At 31.5% G+C, this 18,395-nt stretch overlaps 1 protein-coding gene across 1 annotated transcript; it reads left to right on the top strand.

Annotated features, from left to right (window-relative positions):
• The first annotated feature begins 8,740 nt into the window (after positions 1–8,740).
• On the top strand, positions 8,741–11,663 carry LOC122587139 (cytochrome P450 93B2-like). Its single transcript, XM_043759228.1, has 2 exons — positions 8,741–9,686; positions 10,853–11,663. Exons 1-2 carry the CDS (start codon positions 8,766–8,768, stop codon positions 11,492–11,494), a joined length of 1,563 nt encoding a protein of 520 aa, XP_043615163.1. The 5' UTR covers positions 8,741–8,765; the 3' UTR covers positions 11,495–11,663.
• Positions 11,664–18,395: the final 6,732 nt, after the last annotated feature.

The raw sequence follows: 18,395 nt of genomic DNA, 5'->3' as shown, positions 1-18,395 counted from the left end.
TAACTTGTCGTGTAGATAGTGTCCACAGTTCAAAGTTATTCATATTCCTCTTTTCTCTGTCACAAATACCCGCCCACCTACCCATACTCAAAATCAAAAACTCATCTTTCATTTCACGTAAATCGATTAAAAACTCATGAAAACAAATCATTTTATTCACAAATTGATCAAAGATATCTCTTCCTATACCTTTCATCCTATTCTTCTTACACATATTTGATGTTAATGACCACAAGCGATCGGAAAATCTATCACGACATTTGGTGATCGGAAAATCTATCACGACGATGGTGTGGTTGTTCTCTTATATGTTCTAAGTTAAGGCTGACATAAAATGTCACACGAAACCTGTTAAGACACGGACCTGTTAAGACATGAACACGACCTGTTAATCGTGTCGTTTTTTTCAAACACGAACACGACACGAAAATTAACAAGTGCACCTGTTAAGAACTGTTAAGGAACCTGTTAACATGTATATTATAGAATTCTTGACTAATATTGAAAAAAAAACCTTAAGAATACAAAAACTCTCACGAATTTCAACTATTTTATAGCGACAATAATCCTTACATTACAAAAGTTCATAAACATCTTACCTTATAAAAATCATATATCAAATCATAATATCAATTCATGGTATTTTATATATATGTATAATTTTAACATATCTTAACAGGTCCGGATCTGTTAAGACACGAATCTTAACAGGTATTAACAGGTTTGAACCTGTTAAGACACGAAACCTATTAAGGTCAAACACGAAACCTGTTAAGAACAGGTCGTATCGTGTTAACAGGTTCCGTGTCAAAATTTTCAGCCTTATTCTAAATCAACGATTAGTTCTGGTCCCTGGTCTTGGTTTTGTCTCAATCAATACTCAATAGGGTTGGCGACTTGGGGGTGATTTACAACAATCAGATGTCAAAAAGAGGTGAATATACCTCTTACCGAATTTGATGTATTTCAGACGTTGATGCCTCTAAATCTGAGCGAAAAACAAACGGTTCCATATCTTGAAACCTCTGACCGAATCAGAGGTCAGAGGTTATTCAGATTTTTTAGCAAAAAACAAACGGCCCCTAAATCTCAAATCAACAGTTATGATTCAAACATGATAATTAAAAATTTACCATTGATTTAATCTAAGTGTCGCGATCCTTTTTAACTTGACAATTTAAGGAGATCCTAATCCGTATTTAAACTAGCATTTTCCTTACATAGATATTTACTTATTTAGTGAATTATTTGGAGAAAAAATAAGTTATAAATAATATGTTGAGAAGTTCTTTTTCTACAAATGTAAATTATCGATCAAAAGCAAAAAAAATGTAAATTAATGAGATTTTTTTTACAAAAACTAATACAAATATTAATATACTTGGATAATAATTATTATTTATTAGGATTCATATTTTTTTAAAGTAGATTAATAATGACATCATCAATGTTTAATTTTAAAAATTGGAGAGTTAAGATTATTAAGTGACTATGTCAGTTGTGTTTTAATATATATAAAGATAAAGATAAAGATAAATATTATTAAGTATAATATGAATGTAAGAGAAAATGTAAGAGGAATAAATAAAAAGTTAAAAAATAGATTAAAAAAAAAAACCCTGAGAAAACCTTTGTATTACGTACGGCTATCGAGACAAATAATATAAACCAAATACGTGTAACAAATACTTGTAGTGATATATTTGCAATCCCTAATAATAATTACAACTCATTGTTAAATGTTACACTTCTTTCGTTCCAATTTAAATGTTTAAATTTGACTTGTTGAGTTTTTCTTCTTTAATTTTGATCATAAATATTTTTTTTTTGTATAATATAATACATAATGAAAGTTATATCAATGAAAAAAAACATTTAAAGCTCAATCTATCCATATACTTTACATCAATTATTTTAAACACACACGAAACTATTTACGGTCAAAGATGCAAATTTTTTTTTTAAATAAGACATTTAAATTGAGACGAAAGGAGTATATAAAATGACCGATGCATGTACCTTACAACATAAAAAATCTTAATTATTATTTACTTTATATATTTAGTCAACCAATCTATCGATCAATGGAGTAGTAAATATTACCAATGCAACTTGTGATGACATGTAATGTTGAGACATGCATCTTCATTTCTTCAGATGACACAAATCATGTGAATATTAACTGAAGGGATTTCACCGACATGAAATACCTTACGAGAAGGTCACAATGTGTGACATCCGTCACCAAAACTGGTAATTTATTATAGTCTCTAACTTACATTCCAAATTTCTTGACTAGTCAATATGCCTATATAGTATAACAAACATATAAATGTGGTGATCATTTCCAATATGGGATTTCTATTACTTGAATTTCAAAAGTTTAGGATTGAGATATTTGATCTTCCTAAACATAGATGACTATAACTATCCCCGTAATTTCTAGACTTGTAGTTGTTAGTCATATTTATTTCTAGACATTGATAAATTAGTATACGCTATTTAGCGGTGAACGAAATCAATAATTATGAAAATAATATATAATTAGTATAAGTAGTAAGATGGTAATAGTAATAGTAAAATATCATATGTTTAGTAAAAAATTTTAGTCACATATATATTACAACAATTTATGGTGAGCAAGGAATTTTAATTCCATTAGAATTCTTATGTTGCATTAAGTCTAATCATAAACTAACTAAAACACTTATCTCCATATATATATATATATATATAATAACTATAACCTAAATAATAATAAAAAAAAAACCAAAACCTTTTTTTGATTCTTTTTCTTCTCTTTGGTCGATCAACACCAAAGCACCACAACATCAAATATTTTTTTATCTTTTTTATTAATCATCTCATTGTCAAAGCAAACTTTGGTAAGTTTAATTATAATTCTATTGAATCTTGATTTAAATTACAATTAATAATAAAATTCTTAAGATTATATTCTATTCTTTTTTTAAGGTATCTAAGAAGAAGATCATCAATCTTGGGGTAAAATCACTTATATTCTCTTTTCATATATATTAGTCTTTTTATTTATTATATATATATATATATAAGCATATATTTTCTTTTATTATTAATTTTTATTTATAAGTAACCTATTTGATGAATATATATTATGGCAAATTTATATTAATGAATGAAATGGTTTTTTTTAAGGTTAAATCAAAAGCTTGAAGTATAAATCATATTAATGTTAAAAGTTTATGTATTATTGTATTATAATAATTAATGTAATTAGAGAAATTCAATTATGAAGGCATGGAAATCATAATAACAGATGTAAATAGGTGTTGGAAAGATTTGAAAGTTTATATATGAATATTAGTTGTAGTAGTCTTTAAAACAGTAAGTTTGGGTTATTTCAGAATCTGGACAGATTCTGTTTGTTAACTTTGAAATATCGTATCTTGGTCATGGAAGATGGTTAAGTCACGTTTTTGGTGTCTAAAATTAATTTCAGGAAGTCTACTTTCTGGTGGAAGTGGTTTCGTGTCAAAATATGAAGTTTAAGGTTGTCAAACGAATTTTATAACAAAACTGCGCAAAGCTGAGTTTTCAGAATAGATTTAGGTCGACTTCAAATAGTCATATCTTGGTCGATTTTATGAACTGGAAGATTATTTTTTTCCAGAAACATTTTTAAGATGTTAAGAGTGTACAGTAAAAATTTGGATTTTTTTTGAAACTTCGAAGGCCCTTAATTTTTATAAAACTTTTCTGTGCGCAAACAGTGAATTTAATAACTAGTCTGTAATTATCGAATTTTTAAAAATAGTTCAAGAACAAAATAAATTCTGTAAAAATTCATTTAAGTATCTAACACATAAAAGTTACTGTGGTAAAAATTTAAGGACTTGGTTAGTTCGGGTGATCTAGAATAAAAATTGATAAAGTTACCAAAAATTTCAGCGAATAAGAGCTTGTAGAACTAAATCATAAATCATTAAAACAAATACTCTATATTAAGTTATGTGACTTGTAACTTAATAATAGATGACAAATCAGTTGGGAATATTTTGAAAGTAGCCATATATGTATATATCATCAAATACGGGTTACAATGGATGGTTCTTGACCATGTCCATAATTGTAACTTGTTCATATATATGTTGTGTAGATTCTAGCGACCTTGTTGGACTTTGCATAACTACTTGCTTGTTGAGGTGAGTTTCGTGGCCCCTTTTTATATTATTTCTTTGGGGGAAAATGATGCTCAAAACACTATTCATTTCTTTACTAGCTGTGCCAAAAAGTTATTTGTTTTCATGGACAAATACGTGTAATTATGAAATTGTGTATGCTAGCTTGCTTGTATTGATTTCTTTGATGCAATAGATGTCTTTTGATATCTATTGAAGACTATTGGAAAACTATCGACCAACTTTATACTCCAGCTGGTAGTTGTTGGTATTTAAAGCATGATTGAGTTGTTGGCAGGAGTGATGGGGATTGTGTTGTTGGATAACCATGATGACATTGATCAGTATTTAGTATGCTACTACATGTTTATATTTACACTATTGTTCAAAAACTTGATATATCATGCACAGCAAACTCATTTGTATTCCTTTAAACCTACGAACTCACCAACGTTATGTTGACATTTTCGAGCATTCATTTTCAGGTGATAACAACGCTTAAGAAGATTGAGCTTATAGACTTTAGGAAGACCAATAAAGAGATCCTTCATGGACTCCTAGATTGCATGTGAAACATTGAACACTATTTGCAATTGTTACTTCTTTGCTATTTGAGGCGTGTTGCCTAGACTTTCCGTTTGTGAAAATTACATTTATTTGAATTTCATTTAGTATGACTCTATTATAAAGTCCATGTGCTATAACTATATCTTTTCGTCATATCCTACGATTCCGCCTAAGGTGGGGTGTGACACAATGCAATTGAATATGGTTCCGAGAACAAGTGCCAACCTTTACCCTTTATATAATTAAGTCAAACTTTATACATTTGCTCAATTAACTCATTTAATTTGGGTCTTGCTAATGTAACCCATAAGGCCTTACACTCGACCACTCTTCTTTGCCTCGTCGACGAGGATAGCTTAGGGAGCCCCTTCGTCGATGGCTTATTCCTTCGACTGGTTTTGTTGGATCGAAGAGGGTTGACGAGGTATGTGGTCCGCAAAACGCCAAAACAAAAAAAAAACACTTAAAAACTTTTTTTTTTTTAAAATGCAACGGTCGGATTTGTATTTTTTTTAATCCTCCTTCTATATATACTATCTTCACACTCTTCATCAAACCATTTCAAAAAACCATTCCATAACCATTCCATAAAACCATTTCATAAAATCATTCCATAAAACCATTTCATAACCATTCCATTTCAAAATGTCGAGGCATTTATGGACTGAAGCCGAACTTCGTTTGGTGGTCATGTGTTGGATATTGGTGACTGAAATGCCTAACCTACACGCTTCGGATGTGTCCATGTAGACCTTAATATGCGAAAGGTTCAATGCGAACACGCCTGAACCTCCAAGGTCCAAAAGTCAACTACTAACTAAATTCATCAAATTTCGCGCCGAATGTAAGCAGTTTAATCCAATCCATTCGAGGTTGAAGGCACAGGGGACTTTATCGGATGAGATGGTTTATGAAACGGCCCATCAAGAGTACCGAACAACTTATGGGAGGGACTTCAAATACGAGCGGTGTTTCCAAGAGCTTATGAATGTTCCCAACTTTTATAATAATTAAGTGTGCTTTCGTTTTTTAATTGTGTTTTAGCACATCCTGGGGAACTGCTTCAAAGAGGACACCCTCCTTCAAAATGAACTCTCTGGGGAACTGCTTTACCTACGGAAGAAGAGACACCTATGCGACCAACACATTCAGGAAATAGAAGCACCAGGTCGCAGGGTCTCGAAACACGAAGAGACATATTCTTATTATCTACAGGATGAGACCAAAGGGATGAAGGGGGCGATCAATCATGTTTTTAAGGCCGGTCACACGTTAATCGACCAATGCACTTGGGCAGAATCGTTCCACGACAACTGCAGAGAAGGCAAATCAACATGGGAAGTGAAATGCCAAGAACACGACCTGTGGTGGGCCAATGAAACGGCTCACCGTGGACCTGGAAAAATGTTAATCAAATATGATGAAGAGTAATCGTAACTTTATTATCTATTTCGTGTTTTAATCATGTTCTGTACTTTTTGTAATTATGTATTGTAATGTTTAATTTTAAATAAATGTTGAATTATTAATATTTTGTTTAAATATAAAATAAAATAAAATAAATAAAAAGTGTGGAAGAGGTGTGGAAGAGGGATTATACGGAGTGATTGTGGAAGAGGTGGATGAAGAGAGAGAAAAACTGATGTGGCAGTGTGAAAGAGGTATGGAAGAGGTAAAAGTGTGTCTTGCTTAGTGTGAGGCCTAATGTGCATAAATAGTTATACTATTTATTATAATATTCAGAGTACGGATTTTTGGCTTAAATAAAACTTTTTATACACGTTAACAATAACATATAAGATTGTAGTTAGTATTTTTTTTAATTTATTTCTAACTTATATATATTGTAAAGAAACAATAGATAATATTTTCCAGAAGCATGAAACGTTATTCTTAACTACGAGAGAAAGTTCCCCGCACGTTACGGCGGTGATAAAAGTGATGGCAGGGTGGTGATGTAATGGCGATGGCGGTGATGGGGTGAACTACCTGATGGGTTCCTCCCTCGGATTTAAAAATTCGTCGAAAGTGTATCGAATGACCTCTCTAATGGAAGAGCATGAAGTTTTAAGAACACCCATATAATTTTTATAATTTATCGATTTTCGGTTTTTAAGATAAATGATTTTGATTTTTGAATGAATTAGAGGAATAAAATGATTTATGGAGGAGAGAGGAAAAAATAAGTCGTTGAGATTTGAGTAGAGAGAAAGGGTATGATAGTTATTTTAGGTAAATATAGAAAAGATAGAAAAGACATTTTAGGAAAGTAAAAGTTGGATATTTTAGTGTAATTGGATTAATGTGTTTTGATCGGTGTTGTCTTAATAATGCATCATATAGGTTTGGAGGTGCGGAGTGTATGCCTATTTGAATTTAGAGTTAAATGCAAGAATGGTCCCCGTGGTTTGTCACTTTTTGCAACGGCAGTCCCTTTCTTGATTTTTTAGCAACCGTGGTCCCTGAAGGTATGTTTCAGTTGCAATGTTGGTCCCTCACTAATGGAGCCATTACTTAGTGTCGTTAAGTTTCTTATGTGAGTAGCACATGAGAGGTATTAATGTCCTTCCTCCTACATACACAGAGGGGTGTTTAAAAGTATCCGTATCTAAACCATGATTCGAAAATTCGATCCTATTTTCTATGAAAAGTTGGATACAATAAATTTTGAATTAAAATTCGGATAATGATTTTTGAAAAGTTTCAGATATTTTGGATATCTAAAAATATCTAGAAGTTTTTTTGGTTAGATTTCAATATCATTTTTTTAAAAATTTTAAAATATTCAAAAATATCAAAAGATAACGAAAAATCCTAGTTTCAATATCCGAAAGTATCCAAAACGTTAGTCTCAATATCTAATAATACGACAATATTTATGATATTTATTTTTTTCTGAAATTCAGATACTTGAGATATTTTTTTTTCTAGGATACTTGTTTTTTTTTCCGTAAAATCCGGCTATCCGAATTAAAGATATTCAAAATTTCGGATAGTGGATTTGAATATCCGAACACATATCCAAAAGTTTTGGATATCCGAAATATCTAAAACTTTCAAGATAAGATAAGCAATATATCCCTTTTGGATATCCGAAATTGGATTTAGAAATTTAGGATATCCAAAAGTCGAATATCCGAAGTTTGGATATTCAAATATCCGAAGTTTTCAAAAATCTTTACCTAAATATAAATCCAAATTCGAACCGAAATTTGAATATCCGACATTTCAAATATAATCGGATTAGATTTTTTAATAACGTGTTTGGATATAAATACCTTTTAACACCCCTATGTTTGTGTAGGTGGAAGGACATTAATACCCCTCATGTGCTACTCACATGGGAAACTTAACGACACTAACGATTCTGTTAGTGAGGGACTGCCGTTGCAACTGAAACATATCTTCAGGGACCACAGTTGCTAAAAAATCAAGAAAGGGACTACCATTGCAAAAAGTGACAAACCACAGGACCATTCTTATATTTAACTCTTGAATTTATTATAATCTTAGGGGCGGGCGAAACCCCTAAGGTACGGGGGTTCGGAGGCAGCGCCCCTAGGAGCAGGGTCCAAGGGTCAGAGGCCCTGATTGGGATCGAACTAATGATAAAAGTGACTATTTCGAAATCCCTTGTGAACTGCCGTTTAGGAAGTTATGGGCCAACATAATGATAAAAACATCCCGTAATACAATATCTGACCATTCTTCTTTTTCTTTTTTTCTGGTTCTTCTCTCAAACATCAACACACAGAAAATTCTTAATTCTCTTAATTGTATCCAATTGAATAGTTTGAATGAACCGCCAAATTGATTCAATATGAAAGTAATTACACGCCTTTTAAAGTTTGATTATATCCGGTTATCTGTTTGTTATTCACAAATTTTTCCAACAATAAATGTTGAAACTTAAAATTTATAAATGATCACAATAAAAAAATCGTTAGGATAATGCCGGCATGTAATTAATTGCTTTGTCTTTCATCTAGTTATATAATAATTGGTAGTCGTACAATTTGCACAATTCCTACATCTTTAAACATGAACATGCCCCAAGTGTTCCAAAGTGTTCCTCCGGCGATCATCGCCACTGCCCTTTTTTCTTCGCTAATCTTCTTCTATTTCCTCTCAAAAAGAAATCAGAACAACCGTCTTCCGCCGAGCCCTCCATCGTTACCAATAATCGGCCACCTTCATCACCTAGGCCCACTCATACATCAATCCTTCCACGACCTTTCCACCAAATACGGCCCTCTAATTCATCTCCGTCTTGGCTCGGTCCCATGCATTGTTGCATCAACTCCTGACCTTGCTTTTGAATTCCTTAAAACCAACGAACTCGCATTTTCGTCACGTAAACATTCATTAGCCATTGATCATATTACTTATGGTGTTGCTTTTGCTTTTGCACCTTATGCAAGTTATTGGAAATTTATTAAAAAACTGTCCACGGTTGAGCTTCTTGGCAACCAAAATCTAGGCCATTTTCTCCCCATTAGGACAAATGAAATCAAAGAGCTTTTTCAAACACTTTTAATAAAATCGGAGCGTAAAGAGAGTGTGAATTTGTCTGAAGAGTTGTTGAAATTGACAAACAATGTGATATGTCAAATGATGATGAGTATACGATGTTCTGGGACGAATAGTGAGGCCGATGAAGCGAAAAATCTTGTTCGAGAAGTGACAAAGATTTTTGGAGAGTTTAATGTTTCGGATTTTATATGGTTTTGTAAGAACCTTGATTTGCAAGGTTTTAAGAAGAGGTATGAGGATATACATACAAGATATGATGCTTTGTTGGAAAAGATCATATTTGAGAGAGAACAAAAGAGAAGAAGTGATCAAGGGAATAAAGAATTTGGTGATAAAGGGAAAGATTTTCTTGATATGTTGCTTGATGTTATGGAAGATAACAAAGCTGAGATTAAGATTACTAGAAACCACATCAAAGCATTGATTTTGGTGAGTTTTCTTCTACTTCATGGTTGTACTAATTAAACATATCATATAAACAGCAGCCTCTTTTTCAATTTTGATTTTTTTATATAATTTTAAAGGTATATTTGAAATTTTTCCATCACAAAAAGAAAAAATCTATATGTAGTGAATACAAACAAATTTTTTAATTTGTCTTCGAAATAAATTTTTCTAGCTCAATGGTTGTGAAATCCGATTTTCCCTGTAATTAAAGTTAGTTAACAAAAATGTTAAAGAAAAAATTCATACTGAAAAATGGAAAAAGTTAGCTTCCCGAGGGGCCGCGAGTGCCAAATTTAGCAAGGTACCATAATCCACAAATCTTGTTTATATAAATTTGTATAGTACTGATGACGGAATTTGATAGTTTATATATCACAATCCTTCATGTTATTTATTCATATGTTCAGTGGGATCTTTGCTAAATAGAGGGTATGATTGGTTCAACATCCAATTCTATTTTGTGATGTTAACAAAACAAAGTTTGAGGAAATACAGGATTATAATTAGTTAACCAGTGATTAAGATAACCTTCTAGGATTAAGATAAAATTAATATTAAGAAATTAAAAATAAAAATGACATATCATTAATACATAAGCTAATTTGAAATAATAGATGGTTATAATCAATCAATTAATAATTAAATATATAATAAAATAAGATTAAGATTATGACAATGCAACATACAACTGAAAAATAAAATAAAAAAATTTCCTTACACTTGTGAAATTCCACGTTTTTGTTTCAATTAACGATTCATTTTAGACCCAAAATTTATTTTACACTATACTTGAGTGCTTTCAACAATACAAATCTGTTGACAAGCACGACCAACAAACAATTCTCACTAAATTTGTTCACTTTTTATTTTTTTTTTATTTTTTAAAGTCAATATTTTTGTTTGTATTATATAATATTTGATGAAAGACGCACAAACGGGAAATCACATGATTATCATGTCTCGGCCATGTCTTGGCTTTCTCCCCACGGCCCACGGCCCTCAAAATGTACTATAAGGTTTATGAGATTATCATAATATATGATATTTTGAAAATATTTGTGTAGGATCATATATGCAACATACTCTTTATAACTAAATGAAGTTATTTGAAATTTTGAATATTTACCATCATACAATTGTCTTTTTAGGACTTTTTTACAGCTGCGACAGATACAACAGCAATTTCCATCGAATGGACACTCGTTGAACTTGTGAATAACCCAAAGGTGCTTGAAAAAGCCCGAGAAGAAATCTCAAAGGTTATCGGAGACGAGAGGCTGGTTCAGGAATCCGATATACCAAACCTCCCTTACATACAAGCAATCGTAAAGGAAAGTCTACGAATCCATCCACCGATTCCTATGCTGATTCGAAAGTCTGTTGAAAATGTTACTACCGTTCAAGGATATGAAATCCCTGCTGGCACCATACTATTTGTCAACATTTGGTCAATTGGAAGGAACCCCCGATATTGGGAAAATCCATTGGAATTCAACCCCGATCGGTTCTTTAAAGGTGATTCACTAAATAGCTCTTTAGATATTAAAGGCCATAGTTTTCAACTTTTGCCGTTTGGTACTGGGAGAAGAGGGTGTCCTGGGATTAATCTGGCAATGAGAGAACTCCCCGTTGTTATCGCTGGACTCATTCAATGCTTTGAGTGGACTGCTGATCACAAACAAGTATCGTGTATGGACGAACGGGCTGGATTGACTGCTCCAAGGGCCGTCGATTATGTACTTGTTCCATTGAAACGAAAAAATTGTTCGCAAATACTTGGCTCCACTTAATGCTTGGCTCCACTTAATACTTGGCTCCACTTACGAAGTTTATATTTCGCGTAGTTGTGTAATTTATCTATAATTTGTTTAAAAGATTAATTATTTTTCTTATTGTTATTAATAGGTCTAGCTAGGACGTGACTTTCACCCTTAAATAAAATTTATATTCTTAGTGTTATTTCTTGTTCTAGTGACTTTTGGCTCTCTTAGTCTTCATCTCAAACTTAGTCACGGGTTTGACATGATCTATCAATTAGCAGGCTTGGATATTAAATAAATTGATTATACTATCATTTTATTGCATGTTGAATATAAACGTGATTGTACTATCATTTTATTGTACACTTTCGGTAATTATGTATGTATATATATTTTCAATGTTACATTTATTTTGGCCTGCAAAGTAGCGCTAACTCGCTAATTAAGCTAATCTACTTATGACGATTTAAAAAGAGTTACATACGATGAAAAGACATATGATAAAGACTAAATAAATTGAGAATGAGTTATTGTTTTAAATCAATATATACAGTTTTATGATCCTTTGAGAATGAGTTAGTGTTAAAAGAGAAATGATATGATATAGCCTTCTAAAATCCTAAAAAACTAGTTTCATTATCTTCCATGTCATTTGTATATATCAATAGATAAAATTAGGAGTAGATATAAGTAGATTCCACATATCATGCATATATCAAGGTTATTAAGAGAATTATTGGACTATTTATTAGGAGTATATATATAATTTTTCTTGTTTAAAATCAATACTTAATTAGAAATATTGTTTACCTGCTTGTCGATCTACTATGGCTAAGAGAAATGTTTATTACTATATACAAGAAAGGATGAATTTAGAAAGAAAAAAAAAAGGCTTAGAAATATTCCCACGCTAAAAATCCAAAACACAATTATTATGGCTGGTAGCCTGGTCTACAAAAGTTGCTACTTTACGCCTTTAAATCGGCTAGTTATTACTATGTTTAATTTGATGCAACTAACCTACCTCTCTACTTTAACCCCACCCCGCCCGGCTTCAATAATACTCGTAGAATAAATGCATGTACTTGTAGTGCAACGCATATCGCAACTGGCATTGACATAATAATGTACATATTTATTAACATTTACGCATTTTTATGGTATTTGAAATTTGATTTATGGTGATTTCTGAGATCATCACAGAAAGTAAGCAAAATGATTTCAGTTGCACATATTAATTTGACCATAGGAAAGTGTCTTAACTCTTAAGTATAAACCTTTCTAAAATGTCTATTGTGACTTTGAAAGCTGATGTGGCCGGCCTAGTCTTTTACCGTGGTTCTTGTTTTTTTTATTTTTTGTTTCCAAAGTTATTTAAAAATAAAATGCCTTCTACATGATGCAATAGAATAATATATTCATGGTCACATGGATGATTTAAGATACTCAGCGTTAAACAATAAAAGTGTCAATGTTGAAATATATATGAAATAGACCACACGGAGCTTGATTGCAACATTCTACCGTATCATTTTATTATTGTTGAAGGTACTGGCGGACATCGGTGGATAAGAAAGGTAGTTACTTTTCAAAACGATAAGAAAGGAAGTTGGACAAAATTGATTATGTGAAGGTGGGGTAAAGCATTTATATTTTATAGTAGTCGACTAGTTGGTGAGTTGGAATATATTTATCGGGAAAAATGAATACGAGGTTATCCCCATCTAAGTTTAGATGGAAAACACCTAATACATAAAATATTTTTGTAGTATTTGTATTTTAAACAAATGATAGACTTAATAATATTTATGAATTAAAAAAACAAATTGTAAAGGTTCCCCAACTAAATTTAAATGACCGACAACCCCATAATCACTCCCCATGTATTATAATTATAAATACAAAAAGTGAAGGCACTTCTACTAAAGTGGTAATATAAAAAATTTAGATAATGGTTTTGGATTAAAACAAGCATGAAAAATAAAAAAAAACATAAAATGACGATATGATATACTCAATAAAACACATATTTTATTGCCATTACACTGATTCATGATATATTTTATGTATCTCTCTCTTTTAATTAATCCAAATATATACATATTATTTCATTAATACACTAACATAAAACATACATAGTATTTCACTTGATTACACAAAAGTAAAAATAGATTTCAAAACAAAATCAAATACAAGTTATTTTTTCAATGAAAGATTACGGTATAATATACTCCGTATGTACTTAATTGATTGTTACGTATAAAGTAGAGATTTCATTTCATTAAAAGTGTACAATTAGGGACGAACTTATCCAACTTAAAACATATTTTATGTTTACGAGAGATGTGCCCTCGTGTTGCGGCGGTGAGATGGTAGAGGTAATAGGTTAAGTCATAGAGTATGATAGCCAAATGTCTTAGCCGTACGGGCTCCGCCTTCGGATAGAATGACATCTCTAATGAAAGAGCATGAAATTTTAATAACACCCACCCAATATTTATAATTTATTGATATACGGTTTTTGAGATAAAAGATTATGAATGAATTAGAGAAATAAAATGATTTATGAAAGAGAGAGAAAAATTGAGTGGTTGAGACTTAAGGAGATAAAGAAAAATAAATTGTTGAGATTTAAGGGTGTTATAAGTATATTATGTAGATATATTTATATTAGTGAATAAGGGAAAGATGAGTAATTTAGTTAGTTCAATTACTTAATTTAAAATTTGAAAAAAGGGCAAAATGTTTTATAAGATAGTATTAGATATTAGATATTATATATTAGATAGATAAAATCTATTTTTTAACTGGACAACTAGTGTATGGGCTAACAAATGTAACATATAGTGGACTATTTGGAAAAGTTGAGAATGGGCCTAGGAATCCCTTCTACTTCAATGGATCCGCCTCTGCTTTATACAAGGCTACAATTATATTTAGTCCACAATATCTTTCAACATTTTTGAATGGTCAATTAATATGATGTCAAGCAGAGGCGGGTCTAGAAATGAAATTCATGTGTGTCGAATTATAGTTTCGGCAAAATATTTCTTTTCCTGTTATTCAATAACGGGTTGGGTCCGGTTTACACGAAATATCATAGATATTAAATTAAATTTTTTCACAAAGCGAATTATTTTATAAAGTACCTATTAACAATTAAGTGAAATTCTCATAAGGTTCCCTAGCTCTATCTTGCCATAACATTAACTCAGCTTTTATTACGACCACTATCTTAACTACGAAGAAATAAAATGGTTTTTTATTATCGTACAATTCTTACTATAGGAAAATTGATTTTTGGTAAACTTTGTTTGGTTTTTCTTTTTCTTCCTGATTTCAAGCTTCCTCCCGCGATCACTCTTAAATCTTGCTAAACTATTTGTTGGGGTATTATTATTACACAATATATAGCACTACTCGAAAAAACTCTTTTGCTAAGTTTAGTGTTTTAACGATTAGAGATTTTGAATTATAATTGAATAAAGAGTGACTAAATTAAACTCTAAAAGTTTGATGGTACACTACTAATGAACAATTAAGATTACAAGAAGACTCATGTATCTTTCTATATTATTTTATTTTATAACTAATGGATCTAGAAACAAAAACTACGTGTATCTATCTATAACTTATTTACTTTAAATATTATAAAAGACTAGGTTTATAATTTACTTAGATCCGAACTCTTGAACGAAATGTGTCAAATCATAACTTTTCTATATATATACCTTCTAGAAAAAACTTCAATCTAACATAAGTTTGTGGACCTAGTTTATAACAACATGGAACAAACCCTTGATGTCAGATAATTCATTTGCCCTAATTTAATTAGACAAGAGCTCCTAACCTATTTTAACTCCATGTGCCAGGAAAAAAAACAACCAACCCTTACTAACCCACCTACTGTCCATAGAAACAACAACAAAGTAACGGTAAAATCTAACCTCAAACTTGAGCTTGGGACTCCGTAAACCAAGCCTTCATTGGCCGACTCCACGTCAAATCCTCCGATAATAGCTCAAGCCAAGCTAGCCTTCATTAACCGATGCGATTGGTGTTTAAAGTATAAATTGGGTTTACACCAATAGCCAGACCTAAAACAGGGCTAGTAGTAATGAGGCTGAGAGCCTGAGATAGAGAATATAAGATAGGAAGTGCAAGTTGCAAGACCCCAAAGGGATAGACTTGGCCTGGGTGCAGAAGAAAATCATGGCACCGTGGTTTAATATCTTCCACTAAGTCACTAACTGAAAATGGAATCATATTTCCTTAAAAGGAAAAAAGACAAAATGAAAGCATAGAACCAAGAGGCCTAGATGATTCCATATATGTAATCCAAACCTTACGATATATCGGCTCATATATGGTGAATGACTGTATGGGCTTGCAAAACAACCAAAATAATGTTTTTTTTACGTTAACGGTATACTTTTATTAAAAGGAACTAGCAAATAATTTGTTACAATTTATTAAGGGAACAGGGGGATACAATCATACAAAGTCAAATTTAATCTCCAAAAAATTTGTATCATGTCTAATTAAACGAGCAACCAGATTGTTACCGGGAAATGAGGAGTCAGCCCATATTAAAATGAGCAGCCCATAGAAAATAAAGAGTGAGCCCATATGAGCAGTTCGTATTACAACGTGAAGCAACTAAGATCATACATACTCTTAGAAGAAAAAAAAGTTAAAAAAAAAAAAAAAGAAAGATAATTTTCACATACAAAGAAAGAAAATGATTGCTTTCTTCAAATTTTAATTTCATATTTACATCCCATCTCTCTTTCTGTCCCTCAAACAATATATCAAGAAAAACACACAAAATCTGATATATATCAATGGTGGAGCTTGATAAACTCATAACCAAACACCACCCTTCATATTCCATCATAGTCTTACCCTCATTACATCATTCAACACCGGCACCACCGCTACCTACATCCGTCACGTCTCCGCCACCTTTTCTGCCATCACTTTCCACCACGACCTTCCTGATATCCCTGTTGATCCTTTACTAAATCCTTCCATGGAAGCCATCATATTCGACCTTATTCGACGTAGCAACTCTAACGTTGAAAATGCCCTTAAATTTATTTATCTTCAAATATTAGTACGCTTGTGATCGATGTTTTTTGCACCCCGGCTATGCCTATAGCCCAAAGGTTGAATATAAAAAACATGACATATTCTCGGAATTTACTCGCATTGTTTGTATTTTAATTTTTGACGTTTGCTTTATTTTGTTAGTGTTGTATGGTTGTGACAATAACGCAAATTATTTATTTTTTCACGTTGACTAGAAAACATAGTACACTAATAGATGTTAATTTTTATGCGTAATGCAATTTTAAACTATAAATTTCAAATCAGGATAGTTTTTTAATTCTTTTATGATACTGTAGCTTATGATTGATTTTTTAAGAAATATATATAGATATCCTCACAACACAAATTAACCATCCACAACAATTATTGCTTTACACAGTTATATACTGTGCAGTAAAATATATACATATGTTGTGGATGGCTAAAAAGTGTTGTGAGAATATCACTACCCTTGTTTAAATCATACTCTTAGCTAGCATAAATTAAGAGAAAGAACTAATGAATTACATATATCTATATATATTTGATTGATTTTAGAGAAATTATCATTAGAAAGATTTTTAAAAGTAAATCTCATTTCATTTAAATTAAATGATTACCTTAACTTCCACTAATTAATGACAGATCAGTTGTTCAAAAAATAAAAAACAAATAAATAAAGGAAAATGATTTATCCTCCTAACAAATTAGCCTAAAAATTCTCTTAATAACTTTGGATGGTGACATGTAGATACCACTAATTCTCTTTCCTAATCTCACCCCTGATTTTTTCACATGTACTCATCTAAAAGTTAGAAAGATTTTTAGGTTATTATATTTGAGAGATTAATCATTTCTCAAAAATAAATAATGTCAGATCAATATGTTTTAGAATAAAAAATGTGGAATTGTTAGAACGTTACAAATTAAGTATCACTCTAGTCAAATTTAATGGTCCATCAAAAAGTGTTTAATATTTAAATATGGACGAATAAATTAACGCAGCCTGTATCCCGACTCTCTTTTTTGGTATTTCGACCACTCACTTTTTGCAGCGAGGGTCGCTGCAAAAGGGTCGCTGCAAAAAGTGAATAAAACAAATTCATATTCATCTTTTCTATCTTTTTAATCTCTTTAATAGTTAACATATGTTAACTAAATCGACACACACACTAAATCACAACCTTTCTCTCTCATCGGATTCATCGCCACTAACCACCGCCGCCGGATTCATCATCATCAACTAAGGTTTTTGTTTCTATAATAAACGGTTATGTTTCCTTTGTTTGAAGTCGATATATCATGGTAATTTTTATGGAGTAACACAAGTGTTTGCATCGCAATTATCGTCGTCGCATCCCCTCACATGTTTTGTATTGTGATCACTGTATAGGCGCTGCAATACGCGGGCACCAGACCATTTAGTATAAAAAGAATATTAAAGATTACGTAGAAAAAACGTATAAGTAAACTATATTAGGTATAAAACACAAGTAAATATATAAGTAAAGAGAATAAAAATAAAATTAAAAGTATAAAAGTTAATATAAATATATGGCTACTTATCATGTATTTTGTGTAAAATGTGTACACTGTTGACTTGACAGATATTAGTGTAAATTTGTTTTATTCACTTTTTGCAGCGACCTTTTTTTTGCAGTGACCCTTTTTGTAGCGACCTTTTTTGCAGCGACCCTCGCTACAAAAAGTGTGGTCGAGTTACTAAACTACTGTTCGGGTCACCAGGCGCCTAAATTAAACGACACTCCTTTCCACTATGCTTGTTATTATCATCGTTGTTAGATATAAAGACATCTTAAGCTTTAAAAGAAAAATAAAA

The sequence above is a fragment of the Erigeron canadensis genome, chromosome 2 (genome assembly GCF_010389155.1).
Source record: "Erigeron canadensis isolate Cc75 chromosome 2, C_canadensis_v1, whole genome shotgun sequence".
NCBI lineage: Eukaryota > Viridiplantae > Streptophyta > Magnoliopsida > Asterales > Asteraceae > Erigeron > Erigeron canadensis.
Note: the sequence above shows the minus strand (reverse complement) of the source record. Positions and strands in the feature narration are given on the sequence as shown.